General features: G+C 47.3%; 1 protein-coding gene across 2 annotated transcripts; it reads right to left on the bottom strand.

Annotated features, from left to right (window-relative positions):
• Positions 1-1,625: 1,625 nt before the first annotated feature.
• CCT5 (chaperonin containing TCP1 subunit 5) lies at positions 1,626-15,372 on the bottom strand. Of its 2 annotated transcripts, XM_065875623.1 has the most exons (11): positions 14,872-15,372; positions 12,056-12,116; positions 11,411-11,575; positions 10,094-10,292; positions 8,137-8,329; positions 7,904-8,053; positions 5,322-5,441; positions 4,544-4,729; positions 3,682-3,819; positions 3,091-3,271; positions 1,626-1,823 (listed from the first exon to the last, which is right to left on the bottom strand). In XM_065875623.1, exons 1-11 carry the CDS (start codon positions 14,974-14,976, stop codon positions 1,696-1,698), a joined length of 1,626 nt encoding a protein of 541 aa, XP_065731695.1. In that variant the 5' UTR covers positions 14,977-15,372; the 3' UTR covers positions 1,626-1,695. The 2 variants fall into 2 exon arrangements, with proteins under 2 accessions (XP_065731695.1, XP_065731696.1); XM_065875624.1 differs by lacking the exon at positions 11,411-11,575 and having other exon boundaries at positions 14,872-14,976.
• Positions 15,373-15,394: the final 22 nt, after the last annotated feature.

The following is a 15,394-nucleotide window of genomic DNA, read 5'->3' as shown; positions in this document are numbered from 1 at the left end:
TCTAAGGCTGACATGATCCCAAACGACGCATTCTGACGCTGCACCCAGAGAGCAACAGTGTAAGTGATGACAGTGCCACTTCACAATCCACTTCACGATGAAATGCGTACCAGTTGTATGTTCATTAGGATGAATGACATTGGCGCTTACTACTACGCTTCCTAGCGAAACCACCAATGCATTAACGTGGAGAAAACACAACAACCCAACAGATAGGACTGGTCAGCACCCAGGTCCCCAGAAGGAACCCTGGATTGTTTCCTAATTCTATGGAACCTGACTGGTCCAAATCCTCTCCCCCTGGTGGCACAAGAGTGAGCTTTATCATCATGAGTCTAAGAAACATCCTTTTGGAGAAGCAAACACAAGCCAACGGGGAGAGGGGAACTCTCGAGTTAGACTGCCAGGGTGTGACCAAGCTCTACCAGGTACTGGCCAGAGAGGCTGGCAGATGATCAAAACTCACCTGTGGGATGGGAATAACAAGAAAACTGTCTCCTTTACAAGGTGGTGAGAACAGGTAAAGTTCTCAGAACACACCGGCCTTTGGTAAGGGCTGCCACTGTTAGCCAATATTATTTTAATAAGCAGAATTAATTCAATACCAATCTACTCACACATGGTCATTGCGAGGTATTTCCTCCCACTTAACCCATTTTTCTGCGTTTCACTCTAACCTCCACTCGTTCCGTTCCTCCGATAAGAAAACGCCAACAGGGTTCTGAATCGCCCTTCTAAGCACCTGCAGGTGGTGCAGGAGTCTGTGCCCACTCTGGCCTTCTCTGTACACGTGCTGGCCTGCGCTTAGGGTGGAGCCAGGGCAGGATAACGCCAAGGGGACTACGTGAAGGTTACGCTGCTGACGCGGTCTCAGTGGCACAGTAATAATGCCCTAGCACACGTCGGTGTAACCTAAAAGCACGTTAAGACATCCCACAGGGCTTCCCTGGTGGCGCAGTGGTTGAGAGTCCGCCTGCCGATGCAGGGGACAAGCGTTCGTGCCCTGGTTCGGGAAGATCCCACATGCCGCGGAGTGGCTGCGCCCGTGAGCCATGGCCGCTGAGCCTGCTGCTCCGCAACGGGAGAGGCCACAACAGCGGGAGGCCCGCGTACCGCAAAAAAAAAAAAAAAAAAAACAAAACAAAACAAAACAAAAACAAAAAAAAGACATCCCACAATCGTCTGGTGGATACTCACCCCTGACGGGTCTCTACAGTCAAAGATCCACCCATTTACACAGATGCAGCATTTAAATAAATAGGACCAAGCCCATAATTCCTCAATGTTAAAATAAATCTTGAGAACAAACGGAACATTTAAAGCTGTTAAATACAGGTCCTACGGCTTATTAAAAAAAAAAGAAAAAAAAGAATAAAAAAATCAACTCAAACCCCTTCAATTAAGGCATTTGATGAAGGTTACAGTGAATGTTTCTTAACTTGAAGAGCAGAATATAAAGGCTGTTTAAAGAGTTCTCTTTAATAGCAAATACAAAAAACCTGTGAGATCACATCTCTACAATTCCAGGTCTCTGAACAAGTCAAACTATTGCTACCAAACAGCTACTGTTGTTATAGCACCTACAGTGTCTAATGAAGGACATAGTAATAAATAACTGTAGATGCATCACGAGACACCCATTTATTTAATCACGGTAGTGGATCTTACTTCTACATTTTATTCTAAATTCTTTTTTTATTCTTCAGATTCTCCAGGCTTACGGATGTCATCAATCTTCAAAATCATTCTAACCACTTGTGTCGCAAGAGAGATCTGCTGCTTTTTGCCAATCAAGGTTTCTATGACGTGTTGTTGCTTCATATCTGAAAAACACATATAAATTACTATAAAACAGCATACATATTTATTACTAATACCTTGCTCCAATTTATGGAATTAGAGTAAAACTTAAGAAACACAAATTTGGAAGCCACTAGTCCTGGTTATATTTTCAGAAGAATACACTTCCACTGCTTCCCAGGACATTCTGGAATGTGAGCCTGGTTTTCAGAGAGCTGTGGGGACAGGGCCTCCTCAGCCACAGGCTGAGTTTCTCAGTGACCTGCCGAAGGGGGAATCGCTCAGCAACACCTCATCCCACAGCGCACCCAATGCCGTCACTTACTGATAGTAAGCCCGATGTGACCGCGCCTGAAACGTAAAGTGACTCCAACGAAGGCCTGGGCATTCAGGTTAAAGGAACTGAAATATGTGTCTGACAAGGAGTTGCTGCTGTTACTCAAGTCCTTGGGCTGTTAACCTAAAACCCAGAATATACCTACAGTTCTAAGTAAAAACAGAACAGAACAAAACACAACACCAAGGGCTTCCCTGGTGGCACAGTGGTTGAGAGTCCGCCTGCCGATGCAGGGGACACGGGTTCGTGCCCCGGTCCGGGAGGATCCCACATGCCGTGGAGCGGGTGGGCCCGTGAGCCATGGCCGCTGAGCCTGCGCGTCCGGAGCCTGTGCTCCGCAACGGGAGAGGCCACAACAGTGAGAGGCCCGCGTACCGCAAAACAAACAAACAAACAAAACCAAAACACCAACTGCTGGAGACTCTGTGGTCAGGACTAACTGCAGAACCCCAGAGACGACGCCATGGGGAATCACTGGGAATCGCCAGGACCACCGTTCCAACAGGCTAAAGCTGCACTGCCCTTTCAGCAGATGAACTACGCGAGTGCTGGAGAAGTTACAGTACATCCCATTTATAAAACACCCTGGAATTTATGGGACACGACCACAGAATCAGCTGTAAACCGAAAGTCAATTTCAGAGCTGTCTTATAGGTCATACAGAACCCACAGCGACAGACATTTGTGTAAAAAAGGTAAGATGGAAATTATTTTCTAAAATGGAAGTCACCTTTGGAATAAATACCGCACTGCAGCTTTTTGTTATTAAAATTAGTTGTAGGTTGCTAAGACCAGCAGTCTAACAATTCCCAAGGTAATTAAATCAAATGTTCTAAATTCAGGACCTGAATACCTGAAGTGTGTTTAAGTATTTAAAAAGAGAGGATAACACGCAGCATGTGATGTTTCCAGTTAAGTCGAACCGCAGCCCCAGAGTGGTGACGGTGCCTCACCGTTTGTTCCCCTGTGCATACAGTCAATCCCGAGGGCAGGGTTCATCTCCTTCACTTGTTTGGCTCGGACTTCGGTCATAGTCTGGATGGGATTCATGCCGCTGTTTTCAGCAAGGGCCATGGGGATGACCTCCAGAGCGTCGGCGAAGGCTCTCATGGCGTACTGCTCCAAGGTCGGGCACTGGAAGGGCACACGGTTACGGTCAGCGTACTTGGCCAATGCCCCCCACCAGCAGCTATTTGGAAACATAATTAAATCGCGTACTTTGAAAAACTAACTCATAAAGAATTCTAAGGACAGACCGTCCTATGAAAACGTCACTACGGGATAAGGATGGAGAAGGTACATGTGTGAGAAGTCGGAACAGGTCAGCCCTTCCTGCTGTGCCTGCAGGTACGACGTCTAATTCTGAATTTCAAGTAACATTAAGAGTGCACAGATTAGCTGTTGAGGCTGCAAGGTCTGAAAAAGGCTGAGACACGCTGGTTTGTGGTAACCCGCACTCGAGTACACGGGCACGAGAATCGACGCAGATCGGATGCCTGGGGTCTAGCATCCCCGCTGCACAGTCTGTGACGGGTCTCACTCACCTTGTCGGCCTCCTGGCTGACGGCCAGCGCACAGGCTATTTCAGCAGCGCCTCCGCCGTACACCACGCGGTTGTCACGGATGAGGTTCCGGATGACGCACAGAGCATCGTGAAGGGATCGTTTGGCTTCCTCGATGATCTGGGGAAAACAATTTTGCCTAAGTTAACGGGATCACAATCTAATCACTTTAGAGCTGAATGCCGTGCACCTGGGGTTTAATCTAAGTGCTTGCTGGGTACTGGAAATATTCCTACCTCGTCCCCAGTAATATCCTTGGTTAAAAAGACTGGTGCCAGATGGTTTCTATCTATTCTACTTTTCCTCCCTATAATGTAGTTAAAAAACCCCAAAATACAGGGCAGCCAGGGACTCGTTCCAGGACCTATGCCCAAGTGAAGGGGGTCAAACAAAAACGACAAAGAAACACCCTTACAATGAGTCTTACTCATCTCGATGCACTAAAAACCCATTCCTGGTGAATGGAGAGCATGCCTATGGTTACCACTCAGGTTCCCCATTTATACCTAGGAGACAGAGGAAAGGCAAGTGGGCCTTGTAGACCCAACAGTGGAACACGGTCTTCAGTATCTTACGTTGTGACATGTCTTTTTTTTCCCCGGCTGCACCGCACGGCTTGCAGGATCTTAGTTCCCTGACCAGGGACCGAACCCAGGCCCTGGCAGTGAATGTGCTGAGTCCTAACCACTGGACCGCCAGGGAATTCCTGGTGTGTCCTTGCTTCTCTAAGAAAGATGCTGTCATCTTTCTTAAGGTAACTGTGTCTCAGTTAAGTACATCATGGGAAAAGCCAAATCACGTTCCAAATTCTGAAAAAACGTAGGATAAAGAACTGTGTTCTCACCATCTTATTTCCTCCTCTGATGAAAATGGTGACGGCTCTGGAGTTCTTACACTGCTCGATGACCAGCATCTTGTCTTTAGTGGTCCCGAATGAGATTTCCTTCACAAGACCCGCAAAGCCCAGCTTCTCGGCCGTGAGCTCTGAGAACCTCGGGACGATGCGGCCGCCCGTGGCAATGGCGATCAGCTGACCGGCAGGCCGGGGGAAAGGAAGACCAGGCTGGTGAGCGGGGACTCTCAGAATCGCACCACGGAGGAGCCACACTTGACCCATGAGCGCCGTGTTCAGTAGAACCTCTGCCCCAGCCTGGCCCAGGTTTCGAAGTCTGCCCCGAAAGCCTGGCTCACTGAGCAAGGTTCCGAAGAGCTGGGTGTCCTGGTCAGGCTGCGGCGGCCCAGCGCCATGACCCCGTGCGCAGCCCTCAGCTCCCCACCCGTCCCCGCCACGAGCAGCCACGAGGCCACGTGTGCCGGGCTACGGACCACGTCCGCAATGGCTCTCAGTACTGATGGGGCTGACAGTGAAGCGGGCAGCCTGTGCTCCTGCCTCAGAGTGCCTACGAGACAGCCAGGGAGAGAGGGGAAAGCGTCTCCAAGTGCCGTGAAACATCAGAAACACATATAAAAATGGTGACAATCCCCAGCGCACCCTCCTCTTATCTGTGGAGCCCTGGCACAGTGCGCTGACTGCAGGCGAGCGAGGTCACTGCAGCCTCACGTACAGAAACGCACCGTAAGCTCAACCCGTGTTCACAGTCTCTTCACAGGGAGCCTCCTACCTCGATTTCAGGGCCTCCGACCCAACGAACCGCAGGCAGGTTATTCTGAAGAAGTAAATGATTTGCTTCGTCGTCAAAGCCCCACTGGCAAATGGCTAGGTTAGCGCCAGTTTCTTTAATCTGGGGAAAGAAATGCCGCCATCATGTTAATAAAAAGTAAGTACTCCTTGAGCTCTTCTGTTTGAAAAACGGTGAGAAACATAGCTAGGTGTGTAGGTGGGTGCATTAAAATAATGCACAGAAAAGAGAAGAAAAGAAATACCCAAACGTCTACCTTCTGTCATCTCTGAACTCTAAATATTGAACATGTATCAACGGGAATCACCTCATTTTTAAACAAAGCTTTAAACGTTAGCAATTCACGTGAATGCCACCATTACAAGTGAAGCAACACGGGGCACGTCAACAAGGCCAAAACCCTGCCCCCCGGAAACCAAGGTCACAGCTCCGTGTTGCCACGAACACCTATGAAGCAGTTTATTCGTGTGTGTGTTTAACAAAAGTTGAATCTTGCGATACAATCTTCTGTAGCTTGCTTTTCGCACTTGAGTAGGCTATCCTCCGTGGAACAGGATACAGACTAATTTACAGGCCGACAGAGGTGACCCTGATTCTAGCACTACCTTCCCCCGCCCCCAATGCCACAAACAGCTAAGTGGCTCGTCCCGGGACGGCGGCAGTGATCGGTACTGTCAATCCCTCCCCGGGCGGTAAGAACTATGCCGTGTCCCACAGCTGCCATTTCACTCCTGTCTCCACACACCCAACTGGTTCCCCCCCTCCTCCCCCCCTTCCCCGACCCTCTGGAAGCTTCCAGTGGCCTTCTGGAATTGAGCCTATAGACAAACTCCTTCTTGGCAATGTTCCCTTTTCACAGCTTTCAACAAGCTGTGAACGATCGCTGGCGTCCCCTGAAAAACCAACATGCCACGCCTCCTCCTCAAATGGCTGTTTTCCCTCCCACCTGCTCCAACAGGAGGGGCCCTTGCCTCTCCCGGCCACCCACAGCGCCCCTCTTTGGGTCACACTCTCATTCCTGACAGTGTTGGCATCCAGCCCCATCACCACTCCTGTTAGCATTCCTGGCAACCTGCACACCTATCGACACGGTCCACCTGACCCCCTTGGCATCTTGGTTCCTGTCCTCTTTTCCTGCAGGGCACCTCGGCCAGCACTCCCATGGCTACCCTAGATAAGAGCCCAGGTAACAAGCTTTCATTTACAACCCTCTGCCGGCATACCCAACCCCTCAGCCTTCTGTTCCCAGCCTCAGGGCCTTTGCACATGCTGCCCACTCCCACCTCGCCGCAGCCTGGAATGCTCCTCACCCAGCCATGCCGCTCTCACTTCTCTGAGGTCTCTGCCCACATGCCACGCCCTCAGAGGCCCTCTGACCAGTGTCTGTAACAGTCCCCCGACCCGCTTTCCCCTTATTCTGCACCCTAAGAGCAAGCGCTCTGCTTTGTTTACTGCCATATATCCAGTGCCCACGACAGCGTCTGGTATATACTAAGCAGAGAGATATACCATGAAAGCATAAATGAACTCAACTATTCCCCCCTCCCCTCAAAAACACTGGAACAGGTTCTAGTTTGTTTGCTATGATAATGTTTCAATAGAGACCCATGTTCATGCACCCCTGAGTGCTGGTGTTTAAAACTCCCAAGGACAGAGTCCCCAAAAGAGGAAACCGTTTCGTCGGAGAGCAGGCACGTGTAAAACGTTAACAGCCAGAGAGAAAGTTAAGTATTTATAAAATAACACTCTTGACTTGTTGAAGCAATGAACTGGGATGACTATGACTGCATTCTGGTTTGATTTCGGTTACTCAGCAACTCTTTTGTCTGAAAGTTATACTTGGAAGTCTCAAACATGTGGTAAGCCACATTACAACTGTTCAAACCTGGCACACACTAGCTCAGATGTGCCCAGGAGAATAAGCACATAAAATCAAAAGTGCAGCTCCAAATACACAGGCCGAGTCGTTCACGTGCCCCAGACACGTTACCATTTTAAGACTTGCCCCCTTATGCCGTCCTGTGCCATTTGATTTTTTTCTCACTGTGAATGTTTACCCATTTGATAATTTAAAAGTAAAGGAGGGGCTTCCCTGGTGGCACAGTGGTTAAGAATCCGCCTGCTAATGCAGAGGACACGGGTTCGAGCCCTGCTCCAGGAAGATCCCACATGCCGCGGAGCCACTAAGCCCGTGTGCCACAACTACTGAGCCTGCGCTCTAGAGCCCGCGAGCCACAACTACTGAAGCCCGTGCGCGTAGAGCCCGTGTTCCACAACAAGAGAAGCCACCGCAATGAGTCGCCCCCGCTCGCCGCAACTAGAGAAAAGCCCGCGCAAAGCAACAAGGACCCAATGCAGCCAAAGATAAATAAGTTTAAATATACAAAAAATAGGATTTAAAGAAAAAATAAAGGAAAGAAGCCTATACCTTTAATACCTTATTTGTAGCCACATAAAGTAGCAAGATTAACACAGATCAGCACCACATGTATTCACTACCTGGAGCTAACTAACTGCATCCTTTCAAAGTTTTAAATTTCACCAAGAGCCACGGTAAGACTTACCTGCCGAATCATCTCCTCAAACTTCTCCTTCTCATATTTCTGAAGGGCTTTAAAATCTTCTACAGACGTCACATCCAGCTTATGCTTCGTCTTTGGTTTCGGCGGTTCAAACGGACATGTTAGGATGGCAATCTTAGCATCTTCCACTTGCTACAGTGAGAGACAGAAACGTTATGAACAAACCAGTGGGCTAAAGAGGGAAAAGCCTGAAGCCGCAGAAGGTGCTGACTCACTTTGGGCATCTGCGGGTGACTGAAATCCTTGTCCACGATCACGCCCTTGATCAGCTTGGTGTCCTCCAGCCTCCCGCCCACTTTGCCTTCTACTTTGATGAGCTCGAAGTCAACGTCTCTGCGCTGCATGTCGGCCACAGTGAGGATGGCGTTCACGGCAATCTCGGCCATTTGTCGGTGACAGCTGTTAACCCTGAAACACATGAAACAAACCTTTCATGTTCACTGAATAGTGACTGCAACCAGAGCACAACACGTGATGTGGTAACTCATATGACACAACATACTGCGACCCACAGATACTGTACAAAAAGAATGCCACCACGACCTTCACTTTCAACCGTCTGGAGCAGGGATTCTCAACCTGGGATGCAGGGACCCCCAAAGGGAATCATAACCTGGGATGGGAAAAAAATTCCATCTTTATTTTCACTAACAATAACTGAAATTTACTATTTCCTTCCATTATGAATATACGTAAGAGACCACTGAAGTACGGCAAGAACCAAAAATTTACCAAGACTGCCACTTTTTAATACTATTAACATTCTGAAGTCCAAAACAGAATGGGAGAGCGATGAAACCACCAAGGAGAAGCCAATCTCGTCCACAGGAGGTGCAGCACTTAATGAGAAAGGACTGACCATATCAGTTACAGAGGGGGCACGTTATCTTTTTCGAAAGCTTTGAAACATCGGAAAAGACTGCTCAGTAATTTTAATTTGATTCTGGAGAAACCACAAGGGAACTCTAGTACTTGAAATACAGCGCCTGAAATCTTAGGTCACCTAGAACAGATAACCATGAAACTAAAAATACCGTGTGACCTAAGTAACTGATATACAAAGTTTTGCTTTATGTTGAGGATATCTGGCTCTCGTTAATCCATTTGGACATTTTCTATAGTAAAGACCTACACATACTGGGGTTTTATAAAGACTTGCAAATAAAGCAGGGTCAACTTAGAAAGCGATAATAACACACGACTTGTGTACTTCAAGAAAGGGTAATGCCTGCTTTCCAGGAGAAAAACAATGCTGTACTTGTGACAGAGGCCACCCTGGGTAGTCACCCTTGCCCCGGAGCTGCCTCAGCTCAGACATGCAACAAGGGGACGGCTGGCATCACCGAAGACTTCTTTGCTTTAACACAGTGTTGCAGTGGATGCCTTTCCCCGAAGGCAGAAGGCAGCAGACATGTTTGTAGTACTTCCCCTGACCTCTAAGTTGAGACCATGTCTTCCTTCTTGGTACAAATTAAAAAATTTCTCAAATTGATATGGATAAGAAAAACAGCGTAATAAGGCACCTTACACTGGATTTTTATGCTACATTTTTACAAGAGCCCAGGAGTCTCTACCGTTGTTCAAAGTAAGTGTGTCCTGGGGCTGACGCTGCTTTGAGTCTCTGGGGCAACGACTGTGTCTTGAGTCCCCAAGACTTGGCAGCAGGCCTGGCACACAGTCAGTACTGTGTAAATGTTCCAAACGTAAGTCACTTTCAGCTTAAGTCAGACTTCAAGACTGCCCCTTCATACTAAATCAAAATTCTGGATCATTAAGTTACTTGTTGAATGAATAAAAGCAGAACTTTCCCACTAAAAGGCTTCCTAGCAAAGAGATGGTAGAAAGAAGTGCTATGAAAAATTAATACAGCCCACTAGTAGGACCTTTTGCTAACCCGTCCTATCCTGCCAAATTAAAGAACTCTATAGTTTCCAAATACTGTCAAGAGGCCTTAATAACCAAACCTGGAAATTCAGCTTCCAACTAAAACACAAAATGCCTGTCTACATTTGCAGTAAAGACAGAGTAAACCAAAATAACAACACAAACCGAAAACAGCTCATTAAACCAACAGGAAACCATCAATGATAATTCTCAGTTGCCTTTCTGAACAAGCACACAAACCCTGCCCACTCTGTGAACGCGCCCGGCAACACTGTACTGTACACGCACACTTTGGAGCCCAGCGTGGTCTTCGCGGTCTGGATCAGGGGCTCGGTGTCCTTCGTGTCGACGAGGACACTATCGCTGATCCTGTCCAGGTACTCGATAGCAATGCGGGCGGCCTGCTCGTAGCCATCGGCGATCCTGATGGGGTGAATGCCGCGGTCCAGCAGCTGCTCAGCCTCTTCCAACAGGGCACCAGCCAGGACTGAGAATGAGACACCACACACCTGGCTCAGGAAATTGCTAAAACTCAAAACAAATTAGATGCTGCCGCTGGAAATGTGAAGGTTCCAGAATTAAGCTGGAAGCATCTTAGAGGCCGAGGCCATCTAATCTAATTCTGCTTCGGTTCTAACCTGTATGTTCAATTCTTGGTGATATACAGAATGTAAAGAACATAAATCGCAAACATTTTTATAAAGGGGAAAAAACTTATGTATCCTGGCCCAGGGATTTCTGTTCAGGGACATATATGTTGGCGATAAAAGGATTACAAAATTTGTTTATTACCCTCCCCCCAACCTTGCCTTTCCCTCTCGTTTCAGCATCACAAAGATGAGGAGTTTGTTTTAATGCTGCTGTATTCCAAGCACATCCAGAACAGTGCTTGGTACCCAATGAATATTTGAAATATTTGCTGAATAAATTAATTCAAATTTCAGATACAGAAAAAGTAACATTAAAGATATTCATCTTATCAATCCTCCCAAACTTTTAAAAAATTCAAACCTTCAGAAAAAATTTCACGACAGTAAAATGAACACTAGTTTACTCATTAATAACATTTTGCCGCATTTGTTTTCTCTACAGATGTGTGCCTTTTCTTTTCAACTATGTGAAAATTAGTTGCAGAAATCAGACATGTAACCCCTAAATACTTCAACACAGCTCCTAAGGAAAAGGTCATTCTCCTGCATCTCTGTAACACAACTGTCATACTCAGGAACCTTAACATTGATAAGATACTACTCTAATACATGACTCACAAATGACCCCATATGTCCCAAACATTCTTCAGAGCTAGGAAAAACAAACAAACCAGGCATCCAACCAAGTTTTACACATGAAAGCTGGCTGTCATTTCTCTTTAGCTCCTTTAATCTAGAATAATTGCCTAACTCTACTCCCCACCCCTTTCTTGTTCTTTTATGACAGGGACAGTTTTGAAGAGTCTGGGCCACTTGTCTCGTATCGTGTCCATTTGGATTTGTCCGACTGCCTCCCCATGATTTAATTCAGAATAAACATTCTCAGCAGGCGTGTTAGGCCTGTAATATTAAATAACACCTCTTAAATGAGAAAGGGCATTTTGCCGTTTCTTACCAACCACTCCTGTGGTTCCATCTCCGATTTCATCATCCTGTGATTTGGACAGTTCGACCATCAGCTTGGCGATCTGATGATCGACATCCATCATGCTTAAGATGGTGGCACCGTCATTAGTTACGGTCACGTCGCCATCCTTATCCACCATCATCTTATCGAGCCCTAAAAGACACCAATGTTTAAAATGGCTTTGACCTCTTGACCCAGTTCCTATCTAGGAATTTATTATAAATAAATAATTCAACATACATAAAGGAATATCTCCATGGAGACCTTTCTAGATTGGCTAATCTAAAGCAAAACACTGGAAACAATTAGAATGGCCAAAACTAGAGAAATGACAAAAAAATTATGCAGCATCACAAAATATAAGTCATCACAAAATATAATGTCGCAAAAGACAACAGCTATGATTCAGAAAATGCTAATGGTAATTATGTTAAGTGGATAGAACACCTCATCTAAAATTGTATGCACATTATGACTTGTAACCGTGTTTAAGGTCTGGAAGACACCAAAAACGTTTGGCCACATTAGGGGAGAGGATGCTTCCCTTCATTTCCTAACTTTCGGCAAAGATACCGTATTGACTATTTATGATTTATGACTTTTGTTAAAAAACAGAGCATGTTAGTCTCTTACCATTTGGTCCAAGTGATGTTTTCATTGTATTTGCTACAGCCTTTGCTGCCATTATATGAGACTAAATGAAACAGAAAAAGCCAATATTCAAGTTACATATAACTTTAAGAGTTAAGAACATAGAGCTGATGGTTATAAAAATCACTTATGACATATTTTCCATTCTCTAGAAGTAGCAGCAGACAGGTCCACATCTAACGGTGACCACTTCCCAACTGCTAGTGTGAGAAGACAATTCTTATGTAAAAGAACAGAACTAAGTGCTCTGTGTTCTCTCTTTAATCCTCAGCACATCTATGAGGCAGGTTCTACGGGCCCATTTTACAGCCCAGAGCATAGACAGTCTGACCTGACAGGCCCTGCAAGAGCACCGTGCAATGCTAACGTCATGTGAAGAGTCTGGCCGTCGACACACAGCACCTTGAACTGTCGCACTACGGCTTACTGCCCACTCCTCTCTCAGGTGGTCCAGCCAGTACACAACCCACAAGGCGGTCAATGCTGAAAATAACAGCAGCCTGAATGCATCCTTTCCTCCTTCCACACGATTACACTCATTTGCCTGGTTCCGTCTTCCTACTCCTGCCGTCACCGATCTAACCCTGATCCATCGCACCTTACAGATTTCCTGGTCTCTTACCTCACCACCGATCCTTCGGATTCATCCTCCATCCAGCTAAGCTATCCATTTCTCTCAAACATGTTACTTTCCAGTCCCCAGCCCTTAAATGACTCCCCAGCACCTCAACTCTCACATCTGAAAGCTCCAGCTGCTCTTCAAAGCCCTCTACAGTCTGAGACCCCGCCCCCTTCCAGTGAGGACAGCCTGTGCCTGCGACCCAACAGGTCCTCTAGTCGCTGAAGCACCGATGCACAGAAAACCCTCCACCTGTCAAAATCCTGACCAAGTCTCCAAGCAGTTCAAGCGCACACATGCCGCGAAGCCTACCCCTGTCACCCCATCTAACAGGTAACAAAACACACAAAGTTCACCAGGTTTGTGAAAATACTGGTAATCCTCAAAATACACCCTGACTGATAGGTCTGCACAACGGAATTTTTATAGGCCAATAACCACAGGGGCGTGGCATACATATTCTTAACCAGGGGTGATACTGCCCGCCAGGAGATATTTGGCAATGCCCGGAGACATTGCCACAGTCAGGGAGGGGACCACAGTGGGTAGAGGCGTAAACATCCTGAACAGGACAGATGCCACAACGGAGAAGGATTCAGCCCCAAATATCAACAGCGCCGAGGCTGAGAAGTGGGGCTTTAGACCACTGGCTGCGGAGTCACACAGAGGTGGGCCTGAACCGTGATCCTGTTCTTTACTAGCTCTGGGACCTCAAGCAATCCCTTAACTGCTCTGGGGTCAAGTTTCCTATTCCATAAAATAGTACCTGTCTCAGAGTGCGAGAACTACATGAGATGTGGCAGGTCCAAAATAACCTGGACCTTCTGTTATACTGGTATTTTGGGTGCATGTATTTGGCTGTTACTTTCTCTGAAGTGAAAAATGGAATTGAATGCGTAACACAAGCCGTGTGAGCATCTACCACATACCAAGACTGGGCGGCCACTCCTTACGTTACCCCGTTTAATTCTGGTCCTCAGCTCGACGGGGGTGTATTGCCCCCACTGGGTTGTGTAACTTGTCCTAAGTCAAACAAACAGCCCGGAGTAGAACTGTACTGCTTCTTAATTTAGTAAAACCCCAAGAAACTAAGCAAACAGGGACACCTCTGACCTGGTGACACGGTCCATACACAGCAACGTCGTGGATTCCATCCGAAATGCTACCTCCCCAAGTTTAGTTCTACTTAAATTGTGACTCTGTTCAAATCCTCTTCAATGGCTCCCCTCCCATCCCTCAGAATAACATCTCGATTGCGGGGCATGCAAGAACTTCCACTTTTCGGAGCCACTGTAACTTAAGTAGACTGTGCTGTTAAAACCGAAGTGCTGTCTTCTACAAGATGCCATGCGTTCTCCTGCCCTGGTCCTTGCGTTCGCTGTTTCCTCTTCCTGGAAGCTAGCTCTTTCCCATTCAAAACATAACTCCATCCCTGATCAAAAGCCAATCAATCCTCTCTCCAACGCCTGAAGGACACCCTCCAACTTTTACCTGCCACCCCTCCCAAATCTGGTGATTTTGGTCGCACACAATCTTGTATTATGGTTATTGGTGACAACTTTTCACTCCTGCAGTATTATGGTTATTGGTGACTACTTTTCACTCCTGCAGTATTATGGTTATTGGTGACAACTTTTCACTCCTGTAGCTCGTTTTTAAATTTTTACGACCCCACGTCCAGGAATACGCCATGCATAAACGGACTCAAAAATGAAATACGCTGTAAATGACTAAACCTTTAGGAAGCGACAAAGAAAATGAAACTCATTTCCTTTGGGGCTGTTGTAGGGACACCGCCTGAAGGCTAAGAATCAGAGTCCTAACCAGTCAGGTGACCTGAGAATACCTCCGCTGCATCTTACTGCTGAAAACGCTGCTCGGAAGGACTGCAGGCTGGAGAAACCAGCGGGGACGCGCCTTCAACGCCTGTGAATTCAAGCCACCCCACCCAACTCTGAAGGGCGCCTGCGGGCCTCTTTAACCCCCAAATGGGACTAGGGCTTCTACGTTGGCCTTTCCCGGGCCCGAGGTGTGGACCGCAGGACTGGAGACCAGAGGTGCTCCCTCGAACCTTCCCCGGGAGCACGTGGCAGAACCACTGTGAAGCGGCGCAGGCGCAGAGCCACTGGCTTCGGCCGCGTCCTCTCATCCCACCGCCAGTGCGTCCCCGTCCCGTTACCTTGAGGGCCTCAAGTCCCATAAGACGAGACTTGCGGTCCTGATCCTTGATGATGAGGAAAGGGCGGCCATACTCATCGAAGGCGAGGGTCCCCACAGACGCCATGATGCAGCCACTACAGTTACTCTCCCGCAACCGGCGGAAACTACCGCGGAAGCAAGAACACACTCTGCTCTCGCGGGCGGGCGCAAAAGCTCGCGCATGCGCAGTATAGGCCGCCTGAGACTTATTTCTTACTAGAGACTAGTTTAACGCCGGACAGTACCTTCTGGAATCAGCGGCCTTCGGAAACTTCTATCATCCAGGAAGCTGTGGGGGGAAGTTGGGAGACACGGACGGGAACTTGAGAACCCACAAGCCAGGAGTAGATAGAAGTTCAACATTTATTAAATCTATAAAATTGACTATTTCTTGATAGTGGTTCCCAACGAGGAGCTCATTTACTTAGAGCATTATTTTCTCCCTCTTTCCCACCCCGGCTCCGAGAATATGGTAGAGTCCACTTCCTGTTTTTAAAACTACC

Source organism: Phocoena phocoena, chromosome 3 (assembly GCF_963924675.1).
Source record: "Phocoena phocoena chromosome 3, mPhoPho1.1, whole genome shotgun sequence".
NCBI classification, from domain to species: domain Eukaryota; kingdom Metazoa; phylum Chordata; class Mammalia; order Artiodactyla; family Phocoenidae; genus Phocoena; species Phocoena phocoena.
This window is presented reverse-complemented; position numbering and strand designations above follow the sequence as displayed.